Source organism: Thunnus maccoyii, chromosome 8 (assembly GCF_910596095.1).
Source record: "Thunnus maccoyii chromosome 8, fThuMac1.1, whole genome shotgun sequence".
NCBI lineage: Eukaryota > Metazoa > Chordata > Actinopteri > Scombriformes > Scombridae > Thunnus > Thunnus maccoyii.
The window spans coordinates 22,668,707-22,683,110 of NC_056540.1; the positions used below are offsets into that span (position 1 = coordinate 22,668,707).

General features: G+C 40.1%; 1 protein-coding gene across 1 annotated transcript in view; it reads left to right on the forward strand.

Moving 5' to 3' along the window:
* The window catches only part of glra4a (glycine receptor, alpha 4a), a 55,970-nt gene extending 42,206 nt beyond the window's left edge, over window positions 1-13,764 (forward strand). Inside the window, exons 6-9 of the mRNA XM_042418918.1 lie at window positions 4,282-4,419; window positions 4,686-4,900; window positions 7,089-7,238; window positions 12,891-13,764. Coding sequence (XP_042274852.1) covers window positions 4,282-4,419; window positions 4,686-4,900; window positions 7,089-7,238; window positions 12,891-13,181 — 794 coding nt within the window. The 3' untranslated portion in view covers window positions 13,182-13,764. The remainder of the gene's footprint in view (window positions 1-4,281; window positions 4,420-4,685; window positions 4,901-7,088; window positions 7,239-12,890) is intronic.
* Window positions 13,765-14,404: the final 640 nt, after the last annotated feature.

Here is a 14,404-nt window from a genome sequence, read left to right on the forward strand (position 1 = left end):
GTTTTTAGGCCTTTTTTAAAAAAGTCTAGGGTCTGTGCTGCCCTTACATGGTCAGGAAGGCTGTTCCACAAGCGTGGTGCAGCAGAGCAGAAGGCTCGATCCCCCGTGGTGCAGAGCTTAGTACTGGGGGCCCAGAGGAGCAAGCTGCTGGCAGATCTGGAGGTTTGTGGTATGATCAGTTCCTGTAAGTAGGGAGGCACATGTCTATTGATGGATTTGTATGTGAGTAGCAGGACTTTGTAGTCAGTCCTGAAGGAGGCAGGGAGCCAGTGCAGTGAATCCAGAATTGGTATTATATGTTTGTGTTTTCACACTCTCATCAGGATCCTGGCCATGCTGTTCTAAATGTACTGGAGCTTCTAGATGCTCCTGCCAGGGATCCCTGCAAAGAGCGCATTGCAATAGTCCAGTCTTGAGGAGATAAAGGCATGGACAAGTATCTCTGCTTCTGACAGAGAGGGGCGGAGTTTAGAGATGTTTTTGAGATGGTAGAAAGAGGTTTTGCATATGGTCATCAAAAGTCAGCTGAGGGTCAAACCTGCCAGATTTGTGACTGAGGAGGAAAGGGGGATGTCCTGGCCGTCAAAGGTAAGATGAGGTATGGGACATGACTGAATCTGGTGTGGAGTGCCAATAAAGAGAGCTTCAGTTTTGCTGCTGTTTAACTGGAGGAAATTTGTATTCATCCAGGCCTTTATCTCCTCAAGACAGAGACGGAGAAGGGCTTGGGGCAGTTTTGATGTACAGCAGGGTATCATCAGCATAGCAATGAAAAGACATCCCGTGTCTGCTGATGACACGGCCAAGGGGGAGCATGTAGAGGTTAAACAGGATAGGGCCGAGAACAGATACTTGCGGATACACCACAGGTGACAGGGAGAGATCAAGACTTGCATCCTCCCAGTGGGACATACTCAGTTCAGGACTGAAATCACTTAAGTTCAGAGTCTCACAGTCTAATGGTGGTGTGGAGGCAGTCTAAGAGGATAATGAGATCCACAGTGTCAAATGCAGCACTCAGTTCAAGGAGAATCAGGAGAGAAGGGGACCCTGCATCAGCTGCCTTCAGCAGGTCCCTCACAACCCTGAGCAGAGCTGTGTGCTGAATGAAAACCTAACTGAAATTTTTCAGTTGTGTTTAAGGTGGCCCCAAAGCTCAGAAGCAACCACTTTCTCCAACACCTTGGACAGAAGAGGGAGGTTGGAGATAGGTCTGTAGCTGGCAAGAACTTCTGGGTGCAGGGTGGGCTTCTTGAGGAGGGGGCAAATGACTGCAACCTTGAGGGCAGATGGAAAACTACCAGTTTGAAGGAAGAGGTTAACAGTTTTGGGGAATGAGGGGGCTGACAATGGGGCTGTGGGAATCAGCTCCAGTGCTCAAGTACAGGGTTTCATCTTTCTGAGGATTTCCTCAATGTGGCTCTGCCTGAGGCCAGTAAAATGGAATGTAAATGGAAATGTAGAGATGGCAAGCTCCCAGACAGAAGACTAGTTACTTCTTCTTTGTACAGGAAGCAGCATGATTTATTTCTGCAAATTAACCTAGGGACAAACAGATAAAAAAAATCCAATACAGTTTGTGCAGAATGTACATTCAGCCAGCATAAGAACAAAAATATTAAGACATTTTACCCTTTAGTTGTGTGGGGAGAGGGGACATTCAGGCCAACAGATGTTTGCTGAAGGCAGCTGTGTGTAGGTGTATATGCATTTGTTCCTGGGTATCATGTCACATTGCCATTAGAGGAGACGTAATCATTTCTGATTAAAGGCCTAGTGAGGATACTTGGCCTTGTGTTGACAAGTGCTTGTACACCACCCAAGGGTGTGATCACCTTGGCTAGAGCTGAAAGTTAGGAGGACATTATAGGTTTTACTGCCATTAATGTAGCAGTGGCAACACAGTCTGTTCAACGTGAGGAAGAGAGAGAGAGGTGGGTGCTGAAAAAAGGAGAGTTATCTTTCAGGTTTGTGAGAGCTAGGCCAATCATCTTTTCTGGCCTTTCATGCTACAGGCTTATATAGATATATAAATAGAACCAACCATAAGATTCTGCCTTATTCTGACACATCAAAGCCCTATATATGCAGCTTATACCACTTTGCTTTGCCTTGAGCCATTAGTGCCCAGTAACCTCAAATCCACTTTGTAACTTACACTATAAGTGAAAAGCAAGACTAAGACAGCAAATCAGAACGCATTACCATAGCTGCATTAAGATAGTGGCTTTCATTAGGTGAATGGCTTTTTAACATGAAAACGGAGATGGTATGTGACTAACAGTCATTGCTCCATCTTTCCAAGATATTCCAGACATTCTGCCTCATGAATATCACTTTTATTGCACCTTGAATGCTATGTCAATTATGTTTTGAGGCCTCTTACTGTAGCTGTAGCTGGCGGAAGAAGAGAATACCATTTCATTATCTTAGGAAAGCATTGGCATTCCCCTTGCTTGTTATAGGAGGATGTTTGAATGAAAGTGAATTCTCCTCATGAACAAGATAAGTGTATTTTAGCGGTGTTGTTTTTCAGGCGGGCAGTACGGCTAGGGTATAACATCTTGAATAATTGATGTCTTTGTAACTCAGGCCCTAAAGGGTCCCAGTAGGCATCAGTATATTTCAGATGTGTGAGGAATTCTGCGTTGTTGTTGCATGTGGCATGCATTTTTAATGTACCTATAATCTGGCAGCTGTGAGACAGAGTACAACCCTCAAAAAAGATCATGCAAACAGTGTATGTGTGAACAAAATAATTATTGACTTATCCTTTACTAAACTGCATATTCACTTAAAAAATAATCTCATGTACATATTCCATTATGTTACAATGTATACATTCTTACTGGTGCGGCCACATGCATGGCGGAGGGTACTGGAAAGATTACATATATTAATCAGCTCAGTGTGTGTAAGCACATACAGTATCTCTCACTGTCACAGGCAGATATGCTCCTCATGTCCCCCTATTATTCTGTAACCTTCAAGCAATCGCGACAACACTACTGTAGCAGTGGTGTGTGTGTGTATGTGACCTTTACTGTGACAAACAAGATGGCAGAGGGTAGCTGGTAGCTGGACAGATGGGCAGAAGGACATTACATCACCACAATCTTCCAAGTTTCATTTTCCCCCTCTCTGAGTCTCATTAGCCAAGGTTTCGGATATTTCTGACTCAAAGATTATATACTTGTGGTAACAAGATCCCAGACAAAAAATGAGGTTAAGCAGGAGGAAGGGGAGGGGGATCTCTGCAGTAATGATGACAAGAATAAGAATATTTAACAGCTTGTGCAGTGGTGTACTTGAATTTATCCAATAATTTGAAATTAACAGTAAACAGCCTTGTGTCTTTGAAATGCATGTAGTAAATACAAAGTAACAAGAAATGTTAAATGCAGTCTCCCTCTCATATTCAGTAACCAATACATCTGGAGCTGGTTGCACCAGCTGTTTATAAGTTCAAACTAAGCCTAGTTATAACGCAAGAGTTCACATATTGGAGATTTACACGTCACTAGAGATGGATTGTTAAAATATTTACACCTACTAACCTACTAACTGCCAGTAGTTAAAAGTGGTAATATAATGATAAGGTTGACATATCTGACCAGAGACTTCACATATCACAGAAAAGAAAAACACACTAAACCTCATATTACAAAATTTTATGCCAATTAAGTTAGACAAAATTACCAAATAACAACGTTAGCTTAGCATAATAGGATATTTCCCTCTCTCTGTAAACTGCATAAGTAGCTACTGCTAATTCTTAAGCACACATATTTCTCCAGGTATGGAAATAGAAATAAAACAAAGTCAGACCTACATTCACAAAGGATTGACAGTGAAGTTTATTTTTATCTTTTTGCCCATAAAACTCTTATTTTTGGAGTGCTGAGGTATCTCGTGACACGTTTTGTCATAATGCAGTGGTGATAAGCAATTTTTACAAGGTTTTATGAGTGTTTGACACGTCTGAGATATGTGATATTGGTAGCATCTCATTCCCTTCTTTCACAAGTGGATATCATTTTGAAAATGAAGGATCCAGTAGTGAAATGCATGTCAAAACAGTGAGACACATCATATGCCAAAATGTGTCTGCAATAATATGCGAGAAGCATGGAAAGATGAGCAAACAGCGGAAAAATTCATATTCTAATCCATTCAAAATAACGTGAGATGAAGTAAAAGAAGGTTGACACATTTCTTATTATTTCTCTTCATTTAAATACCCTCTCCCATCTCTATATCTCCACTGTTCTCTTTTCACAGTTGGTTACACCATGAATGACTTGATCTTTGAGTGGCTGTCTGAGAACCCCGTTCAGGTGGCTGATGATCTCACCCTCCCCCAGTTTGTGCTGAAAGAGGAGAAGGATTTGGGCTACTGCACTAAATATTACAACACAGGTACATAATGAATTCATTTTTAAGTGTTGAATTTGCTTAAATTCTGAACTGAAACTGAGTGATTCGACTGATTTCTTCTCCAGAGGCATGTAAAATTAGTTATGTATGACTGTGTGACAGTCATTTGAAAAATACATTAATCTTTGTGGGGAATTATCCTACAAATTGCTGCTTCTTTTACCAAATTGTAATGTCACTACATTTTACTCTGCTAAACAGTGTAATTCTAAAAAACCAAAAACATGTACTATTTCATGTGCCTGCAGGTAAATTCACCTGCATTGAGGTGAAGTTTCACCTGGAACGTCAAATGGGCTACTACTTGATCCAGATGTACATCCCTTCCCTCCTCATCGTCATTCTCTCATGGGTGTCTTTCTGGATAAACATGGACGCTGCACCAGCCAGAGTGGGCCTGGGCATCACCACTGTCCTGACGATGACCACGCAGAGCTCTGGTTCCAGAGCCTCACTGCCCAAGGTGAGTCTGGAGACTAGTGACTGACCAAAATGTGTGATAGTTTGTACAAAGTGGCAGGTGGACAGAGATACAGGGGATGACTGCAAAAATTTTGAACTCCTGCATGTTTTTAATGTAGAACCTGATGTTTAAAAAACCTGATGTCAAGCTCTTTCTGACATGTCTTGCTTATGTCTAGAAATCAATGGAGCACAGACAAACAAAGGTTTATTGCTACTGAGCTTGAAATATTGGTTACCGAAACCAATGAACATATTTTTAACTGTAATCATACTCTTCTTCCTGCAAGTAGTAAGTATGTGTGAGAGGAAATAGCATTACATGTTATCAGCTCAACACAAGTGTCAGGGATTAAATTAAAAAAAAATCTAATAACTATGGCCAAAAAAAGAAACTTCTCTGACATTTTGCTCTGACATATCCCCCTAAAAGTAATAGATGATTTAGAAATAGTATTTCCTTTCATACTTTATATTTCCAGCTGACAAGGCTAACTCAAATGCTCCATGAAACAAGTGTCAGTGCATCAAAGTCTGAGCACCAGAAAGGATATACGGGTCATGCCCTCCAAATTCTGGCAAAAGAGATGTTTAAAAGAGAAGCTCTGGAATGCGACAACCTGTTAGGGCATATTCGGTCATGAAATGCTGACTTTGCATGAGACTGATTTAGGACAAAGCTAATTAGTGAGGACACTTGCATGTGAAAGACGTGCAGGGCAGGGCACAAAGTGTACCTGGGGAGAAAACACAGTCAGAGGAGAGACAGAGACTCTATTATATCATCACAAACGCAAATACTTGTTTTGGATTGACCAGCGGATGTCCAATAAAAATGTGTTTTAGGATACCTTGATGATAGTTCTGGTCAACTGCCGTTCCAAATCAGTGCGCAAGGTATATTAGACGGCAGGTAACCATAGCAACAGTACCGCTGCCTCGTGCTTTGTTACCAGTTAACTCTCACTGATTGATTTATATGGGGAGACAGTGCATTTTTTGGTGCATGTGGACCCTCCAAAAATCCCTGAAAAGCCAAAAATCAACAATGAATTGATCCTATTAACAAGTATTGATGTGTAACCGAAACACATCCATGATCCACTCTGTTGCTCTGGGTTACATGCTGCCTCATTACAATTAACATAGACACTGAAGTCTTTTATGACCTACTCACGTATACAGTACACCAGTATATCAAATGTGTATTAATGTGCAACTGAAAACAGCTCCCAACTACATTTACTATATTTAAGAGTATAACTCTTTTCTTGGTCTTCAATCATGTAGCCATGATGATAAAAGCTTTTTAACTTTTGTACTTTATTGAAGTAGTATGTCTTGAATTTTGTGGGAAAGCCATTCTCTTTCTTTTAGACTGCATTTTGTGTTAAGCAACCAGTCAAAAGTCAAAATATAAGCCTGTCCTGCTTCACAGTACATAAATACTGCTTGTGTGCAAAATTGAATGCAATCCAACACTGTCCTACCGCACGATAAACTGTTTTAAATAGTGAGGGTATATTGAAATGTATACATTCAAAATAAACTGCAGCCAATGTTGCTGTCTTCTTATGATGGGAGAGGGCCAATTAAGAGTTTCATACACTGTACAATGATGAGTTATGAAAGGACAGCCAAGAACAAATCTGCATAGTCTGTTATAAACTACACTGAGAGGAAGAAGATTAGTTTTGGATGCAGTCTGGTATACAACATCAGCATAATCCAATATTGGTAAAATGAGTTGTGATGATTAAAACATGGCTGAGGTGATTCCAGTGCACACAAGGGGGGTAAGATTTTGTACTCTGATGGCGTGTCATTTCCTGTTTTTAGTTTTGTTTTTCACTTCTCTGTATGTATCTGTAACAGTCAACAAACTGCTGCTCAATTGAGTGAAATTTCCACACAACGCTTTGCTCACTGGGCGTTGCTGATGTGCTGTGACATATCCTCTCTCATGAACAACTTGGCCAGGGCTCACCCCAAGTCTTGGCCGTGACCTGTCTCATGGCTATGTGTCAACTGCCCACATCCCACTGACTCATTACAATTCTAGGCCACCCTAAAGATGTGTGTCATTACATGCCAGTGCTGAGGAATGGGTAGATTGTGAACAACCCACAGATTATCCATCAGCCTCATTGATTGGCTATTGATGACTCTGTGACCTTGTCTGTTCACAGGTGTCCTATGTGAAGGCGATCGACATTTGGATGGCGGTGTGCCTTCTGTTTGTGTTCGCTGCCCTGCTGGAGTACGCGGCAGTTAACTTTGTCTCAAGGCAACACAAGGAGTTCATCAGGCTGAGGAAAAAGCAGCGGCAGCAAAGAATAGTGAGTATAAATCACACGCACACATACATATTCACAGGCTAAAGCATGTGTCCACAAGATAAAACACACATACACACTGACATATTGTGTCACACATTGTAGCAGTTTCTAAAAAGTAAGCACCAGGAACACACACACACATACACACACGTCCCTGTCAGCCCCTATAACATGACTTATGCCTCTTGTTATTGTGGGACGTTGTATATTCAGGAACTGACAACATCAACACGCTACAGCTGGCTGTCATACTACATGAGGAAGATCTGCTCATTTCAGTTCAGCTTGTTTCCATGGCAAGCACTGACCTGTAAAGAACCTTTGTGATCCTTTCCCTCTGTCACTCCATTTGACACAGAGCAACAGCCTTGCTACCAGCCCTGTGGCACTGGGATACCATAACCCTGCATTCACACTGCAACCACCCCGGTTGATACATTGGTGTATATTCTGACCTGTTGTGGGCAATGTGAGAGACTTTGACTGCCTTTTTCGCCACTGTTTTGAAAAGATTCCTTGTAATATTGATATATCTTTAAAGTTTTCTTCTGTACCACATTCTAGTGAGTTTAAAATCTTAGTTAAATTAAATATTCATCACATATTCATGACTAAGCAAGCATTAATCGAAGTTAAAGTTTGGAAAGAAATATCCTGAGGTAGTTTTTATTAAGACTTATCACTCAAAAACTCAGCTATTCTGTTTCATCAGGACTGTGTGGGAGTGGTTTGATCAGATTTGATTGACTGTGTTGGCAACATAAGCCAACAACCCCGCAGCTGTCATCACTGTTTGATTCCAGTACTGCTAAATCCTGATCGGTGCACATGAAGTACATCACATAACCTTTTTCCAACTGAGCACTGCCCACTTTAGAGCAGTGAGAAGAGCACAGACAAAACAGCACAGACAGAAATCTCATGTTAAATAACCAAAGGTATCCTAATTTTGACAGTGTCCATGCAAGACTGCATTACTGATAGCAAGAAGCTGATTGGGAGAATATGTTTTCAAGGCCTAAATAAAAGTTTAGTCTTAATACATAAACTTTACTCATATTAATAAATAATGTTTTATAAATCAATAATACACCATTTGTAAGAACAGTGTGCCAGGTTATGACAAATATCTTTGCCTTTATCTCCTCCTCCAGCATAACTTGCTTTGTTTTTTGTTATCTCTTGAAATGTATGATAAGAAACCTCAAATGGAGAGTTTGGCCACTGGCTTTCTGGAAGGAACCCCCCCCCCCCCCCCCCCCAAACACACACACACTATTCATGAATGACTTACTAACATTTAGAGCTGCAGACGTGATTGCATATTGTAGTGCGAGACCAATTACCTTTTATTAATAACTTTCTCAGTTTCCAATAAGCCATTAAGTCTGCAGTTATGTAAACCACACATTATCAAAGGGTAACGGGTTTCTCATTTATGCAATCAAGTCTGCAGTTGTGAATGTTATGATGTTAATATTAAACAGATTTTCAGCTGTCCAGATTGTCTGTGTCTCTTTTCCATAATGTAACTGGTCAAAGTGTCCATCGGCAGCATCTTCCTGATGAATTAAAGAGCAAATTAAAAAGACAAAGCAAGTTATGCTGAAAGAGGATAAACACCAGCTTATTAATAGCTTATCACTGTTCTATTAATCCCTAATATACAATTTATTAATATCAGTGATCATTAGCTACAAATTATAAGTTCTTTGGCCCCCTTTCTTAAAATGTTGATGTCATTTGTCATCCAAACATACATCCCCTAAATTGGATGCATAAATGTTGAACTGGTATCATCAAGGCAAACAGCTTGTAAGTGGTCGAATAAAAGTGCTTACAGAGTGGCGCAAGACCTTTTGTGACATAAAGAGGTTACTCTCAAGAGAAACAGATGGGACCATCTTGAATATCCCATTAAACAACTCACAGACTGGGCAGCATCCCATACTCATGGCAAAGTTCCCTGTGAAGGAAGAAGAGTCCAGCAGATTTACTGGGCAGTCTGCCCTCCTGCATCCAAAGAGGAGAGAGAAAATGATGGCCTTTAAGAGAGAAGGACTTCCCCCTGTCTACATCAGTTGCACAATTACTCCCACTGAGGAGTTTGAGGTCGCAAACTATCCATCTGAGAGGTATTGACACATGACCCGATGTTGTACCAGAGAGTGGTTGGGAATCTGATGAGTGTACAAATCCCAGACTGACCAGGCTTAATCAATACACTTTCCCAGCCTTGTGTTTGACTGAGAAAACACCAGAGATATCAAACAACTATAGTACAGTATGTCCACACACCCTTCAAAACTACAAAAATAAAGAAGCAGATCTGCGCTTCCATTTATAGTTTTTACAAAAATAACTTGAATTGGCTCCTTGAGGATTCTTTTAGTCTTCAAAGCCTGTTCCCTAAACTTACAGCTGCAGATGATGTCCTGTACTCACAATGCCACTTTAATTAAAAGCTGAAAACGTCCGCTTGAGTTTGTTGATTTGAAGTTTGTGTCTTTAATCACTTTATTTTTGGAATGGCACAGGTAGTTTTTTTTATTTAAATGAAGCAGAAGGAATTCTTGTTCCCAGCAAAACATCCAAAAACAAATTATAAATGAAAGGCTGATGAATCTCTCTTACAAAAACTTTCAAATCAGACTCACCTGTCGTCACTTGTTGTCTTGTTTTACATCAAACTATTAAATAAAAAGGAACAGTAACTACTATTTCAATTTGTCTACCTTCCTTTCCAATGGAGGTGTTTGCCAGTCAGCCTGGGAGTGTTGAGTCGCTGCGGAAAGCAAATGACATCCCTGGTAACAACTCAACCTACAGGAATCTGAATCAGCACTGCAGCGCCTGTGCCAGGGTAAAAACTGAACCCTGTGTCAACCCTGACCTTCAATCCCAATTTCTGTCCATGCCTCCAGCCTCCCAAATTGATTGTGTCATGCAACTTTCACCTCAAACTTGAATTTTTCCTGGCATCTTTGGTTGTGGGTTGTGCTGGCCTCACCCTGTCACTATAGCCCTCCCTTTTTGACCTTCCTTATCCTAACATTTCTGATTTGGAGTGCTTTCCCCTTTTCCTAATGTATAACCTATTTTCAGGGATTATTTTATGCTTCGACATTTCTCCCTCTTGTGCTCTCCTTGTGGACAAATTTTTCTTTACTAAAGATACAGCAATATTTTAGTTTGTTTAAGAAATACTTTAACATTTTGGAAAATACACTTATTTGCTTTCTTGCAAAGCGTTGTGTGTACAGTATATGAAGCTGCAGCTAGCAGCCAATTAGCTTAGCTCAGCATGAAGACTGGTCTAGCCTGGCTCTTTCTGAAGATAACAAAATCCACCTACTAGCACCTCTAAAGCTCATTAATTAAGAAGTTATATCTCATTTGTTTGAATCATACAAAAGCCATAGTGTAAAAACAAAATGTGCTACCTTTGCATACAGCCAGGCTAGCCGTTTCCCCTTGTTCACAGTCTTAGTGCTAAGCTAAGCTAAGCTAATAGACAAGACTTTTATTAAACAGATAGATGGTATTGATCTTCTAACCTAACTCAGCAAGAAAGCAAATAAGTGTATTTTCTCAAACTACTCCTTTACATTTTTCAGTTGTTTTTTTTTTAATTTTGAGCTATCAACCAAAACAGATTTCCAAACCTCCATTTCCACTGTAGCTTTGTTCTCCACAGAGCACAAGTGATAGTCAGAGAAGTATCAGCTGATCTTTATGCCAACAAATCATAAAGTGCATAGCTACTGCTGAGAGCACAGAGCAGAGACGATGAGCACCTATTATCTTTGAAGAAACGCACCATTAGACTTTAGCACATGATGTACTGTATCGTTTAGGAAGGTGTAGGAGGGATAATTAAACTGTGCTAGAAGAGCTACAACTCCCTATCCCCTGTTGTATGGTGCAATTTTTCATAGGGGCAACAGATAGTTAGTTCCTGTAAAGTTACTCATAACCAGGCAAGAAAAAGGAAGTTAACAATAAGAAGTTAGCAGCTTAGTCTTTGTCTTTCTAAACAAGACTGGCGATCAGATGTAAGGAACGTTTTTAAAGGACTAAATGAATATACTGTGCAAGAGAAATTTAACAATAAGCGCCAGAGACAAGTGGAGACAGGTGTGAAATACATTAGTAGCACTGGACCTTTGACAGGAGCTGGTAGTGTCTCACTGCCAAGTCTGTCCAGCAGTGAAATGCAGACTTCGGCAGAGTACCAGAGCGCTGGCAGGGTCAGTGAGAGAGAAAGAGAGGAAGAGGGACGCAGGGATCAGAGCTTTCAGGACACTTCACACTGACTACTAATCATCCAATTTAGATCCCACATCTTCACTTTCCCTCACTAAAGTGAATCTCTCAAAGTGTCAGAGGGCTGTCAGAGTTAAGCTGCATGTCTATTAATATTTTCTTCAGAGGGCGGGAACAGTGTCTTATTCACTGTAAAAAGGAAAAAAAAAAAAAGTGCCCCACCATTCATCAAAGCATAACGCTAAGATTTTTCGAGGGGTGGGATTGAGATCAAGACTTTTTATTAATAGACATTTTGAAAGGTCTATCATTCTGCAGTTTTGAAAAGAGATAGAAAGGAGAGATGGAGGTTAATTTCTTGATTAATTTTAATTATAATTCCTTTTTTTTTCTCCTAATGAAGATGCCCTCTGATTCCCCCCTTTGTGTCAGAGAAACTTCAAAAACCTTAACTGATTAAAGAAAGTTTATCCGAGGTTAGTGTCTGCCCCAATTTGTTCCTCTCATGTATAACCATTACTGTCACAGTGGTAAGCATCCATTACTCTGAAAAATACACACACAAAGCGATGTTTGAAAATCCCAGGAGGTTGATTAACAACACTCATGGTGTTCTGAAGGTATTTTCAAAATCAAAGACTTTTGTAACAATCTGGATGATAACATATTCAGTTTGCCGTCCAATAAAAAGATTTTTTTGCAACTATATTTCCTAATCCAAACAAAGATGGTGGCTGTAAATGACATACTGTATGTTTCTGCTTAATTGTGAACTAAAGTTTTAAAAATGTATTATCAGTTGTATTTATCTGTATTGATGTTACTTTCTATTATTTATATTTACATATACATGAAAAAGGTCATATTTTTCTTGTGTTGTACATATGTCATGTCCTTGCTTGAGCTTGAGAAACGGGTCAAAAATCTTTATTGTCATGCAGCAGATGGAACATTTTTTCACCTTGATGGTTAGAGGATTTTGGATATACCGTCAGAACACAGTTAAGTGTTGTTAAATGACCTTCTGGGTTTTTAAAATATTGCCAGGTATTTATATTTTAGAGAAATGGATCATAACTCTGTGACTTGAAAATAAAGGTGATATATAAGTGGCACAAACTGGAGCTAGTGCACGTTTTACACAATGACTGACAAATCATCTATAGTGTTTACAAAAGCTTTATCCCTGAAGTCAAAATGTTAATTTTTCAAGGGTGGGCCACGCTTCTTTTTCTCCTGCGGATGTTCTCACTCTGTTGCTCTTTTGTGCTGCTACACCCCAAACGCATTCGGGAATCAGCCACTGTGTGGAAATGTAAAAAGCTGTGAGCTAATTCTTGTTGACAGCGAGAGGCCAATCTGTTTTCCCTATGCTTGACTCCACAGGAGGAGGAACTGGTGAGAGAGAGCCGTGGTTTTTACTTCCGGGGTTACGGACTGGGTCACTGCCTGCAGACCAAGGATGGTACAGCTGTAGAAGGGCCCACCGTCTTCCACCCCCCACCTCCAGTTACCATGTACGACGGCGAGATACTTCACAAGCGTTTTGTGGATCGGGCCAAGCGCATTGACACCATATCCAGAGCTGTCTTTCCCTTGAGCTTCCTCATATTCAACATCTTCTACTGGGTCACCTATAAAGTGCTGCGACATGAAGACATCCATGCAAATTTGTAAAATGCTCTCTGCCGACTCCAGTTGCTGTATTTTATTTTATTTTATTTTTTTCTCAGAACCAAAACTGCCTGTCAGATCTACATTACCATGAGGAAATGTGTCAAGAGGCATATCTGCTTCTTAAAAACCATTGCTAAAACTTTGTGCTCAGGTGCGTCTTCAGGATCTCAGACAAGGAGTGATTAAGCCAAAAGACAAGGTTAAGCTGCGTGGATTCAGGGTGGTGTTGTTGCTGTTTTTCGATTGCTCTCTGGTATTTGTCTTGGTTTGATTCGTTCGGATTACAACAGAGACAATACACTGCTGGTACTTGTGGGTTAATGACGTTTTGTTGCAATGATGGCTAAAAGCAAGAGTTTTAACATTATGGAAGAGAGAAGTCGATGTTGATCCTGGCTGGATGAGACATACTGACTTGAATTTTGACACTATTTAACATCTTTGAATGAATGTTTTTGAAAATTCAAAAGATAATGGATTTTTTTACACCTTTAGATTATCAAATAGGTACAAATGGGTGTGTGGGGGGGCGGCGGGTGGGTGAGGAAACAGTCTTTGATATTTATGAATATTCAATAAGTGGTGATAATTGAATTTAGCTACTTGAAATGAGAGATTATATATAACAGTGTATAAAATGTATATAAACAAAGCTGTTCATTAAACTGCACAAAGCACAAATATGTATTTCCTTTTGTCTAAATTTAAATAAATTGTTATTCTGCCAGGAAAACACAAATGATTTTGCTTCTCTTTAATCTGAGATTTGGTTTGAAAAAGGATACGAAGTCTCACACAGCCACAGATTAACTGTATCACACACACACAATTACTTTTCTGTTGCTTTCTTTCGTTCTTTAATAGACTCCATCAGCTCCAAATCCCAGAAGGAAAAGGACGAAACCTTAAAATGAAGGTGCAAATCGAATTTTACAATAATGCAATTTGTAAATGCTGCAGATGCAAAATAAGTACTCAGCTCACATCAGTGGTTCTAACTCTTTGTAAGGCTTTTTTTTTTTTATCATGGCTGTAATTGTTCGCTGTGAAACCATATACGTGCATAATCAATCTGGGAAGAATTGTGCACAAACTTGTAGAGAAAATTGCGTAAGAGCTGCCATTTCTTTCCCAGTCCCAGGAGTGGCTTTGAAGGTGTGGAAAAGCAGGGATGCAGTGGTGGGGGAGCTTCGCCAGCAAGGGAGGATGAATGAGTTTTTTAA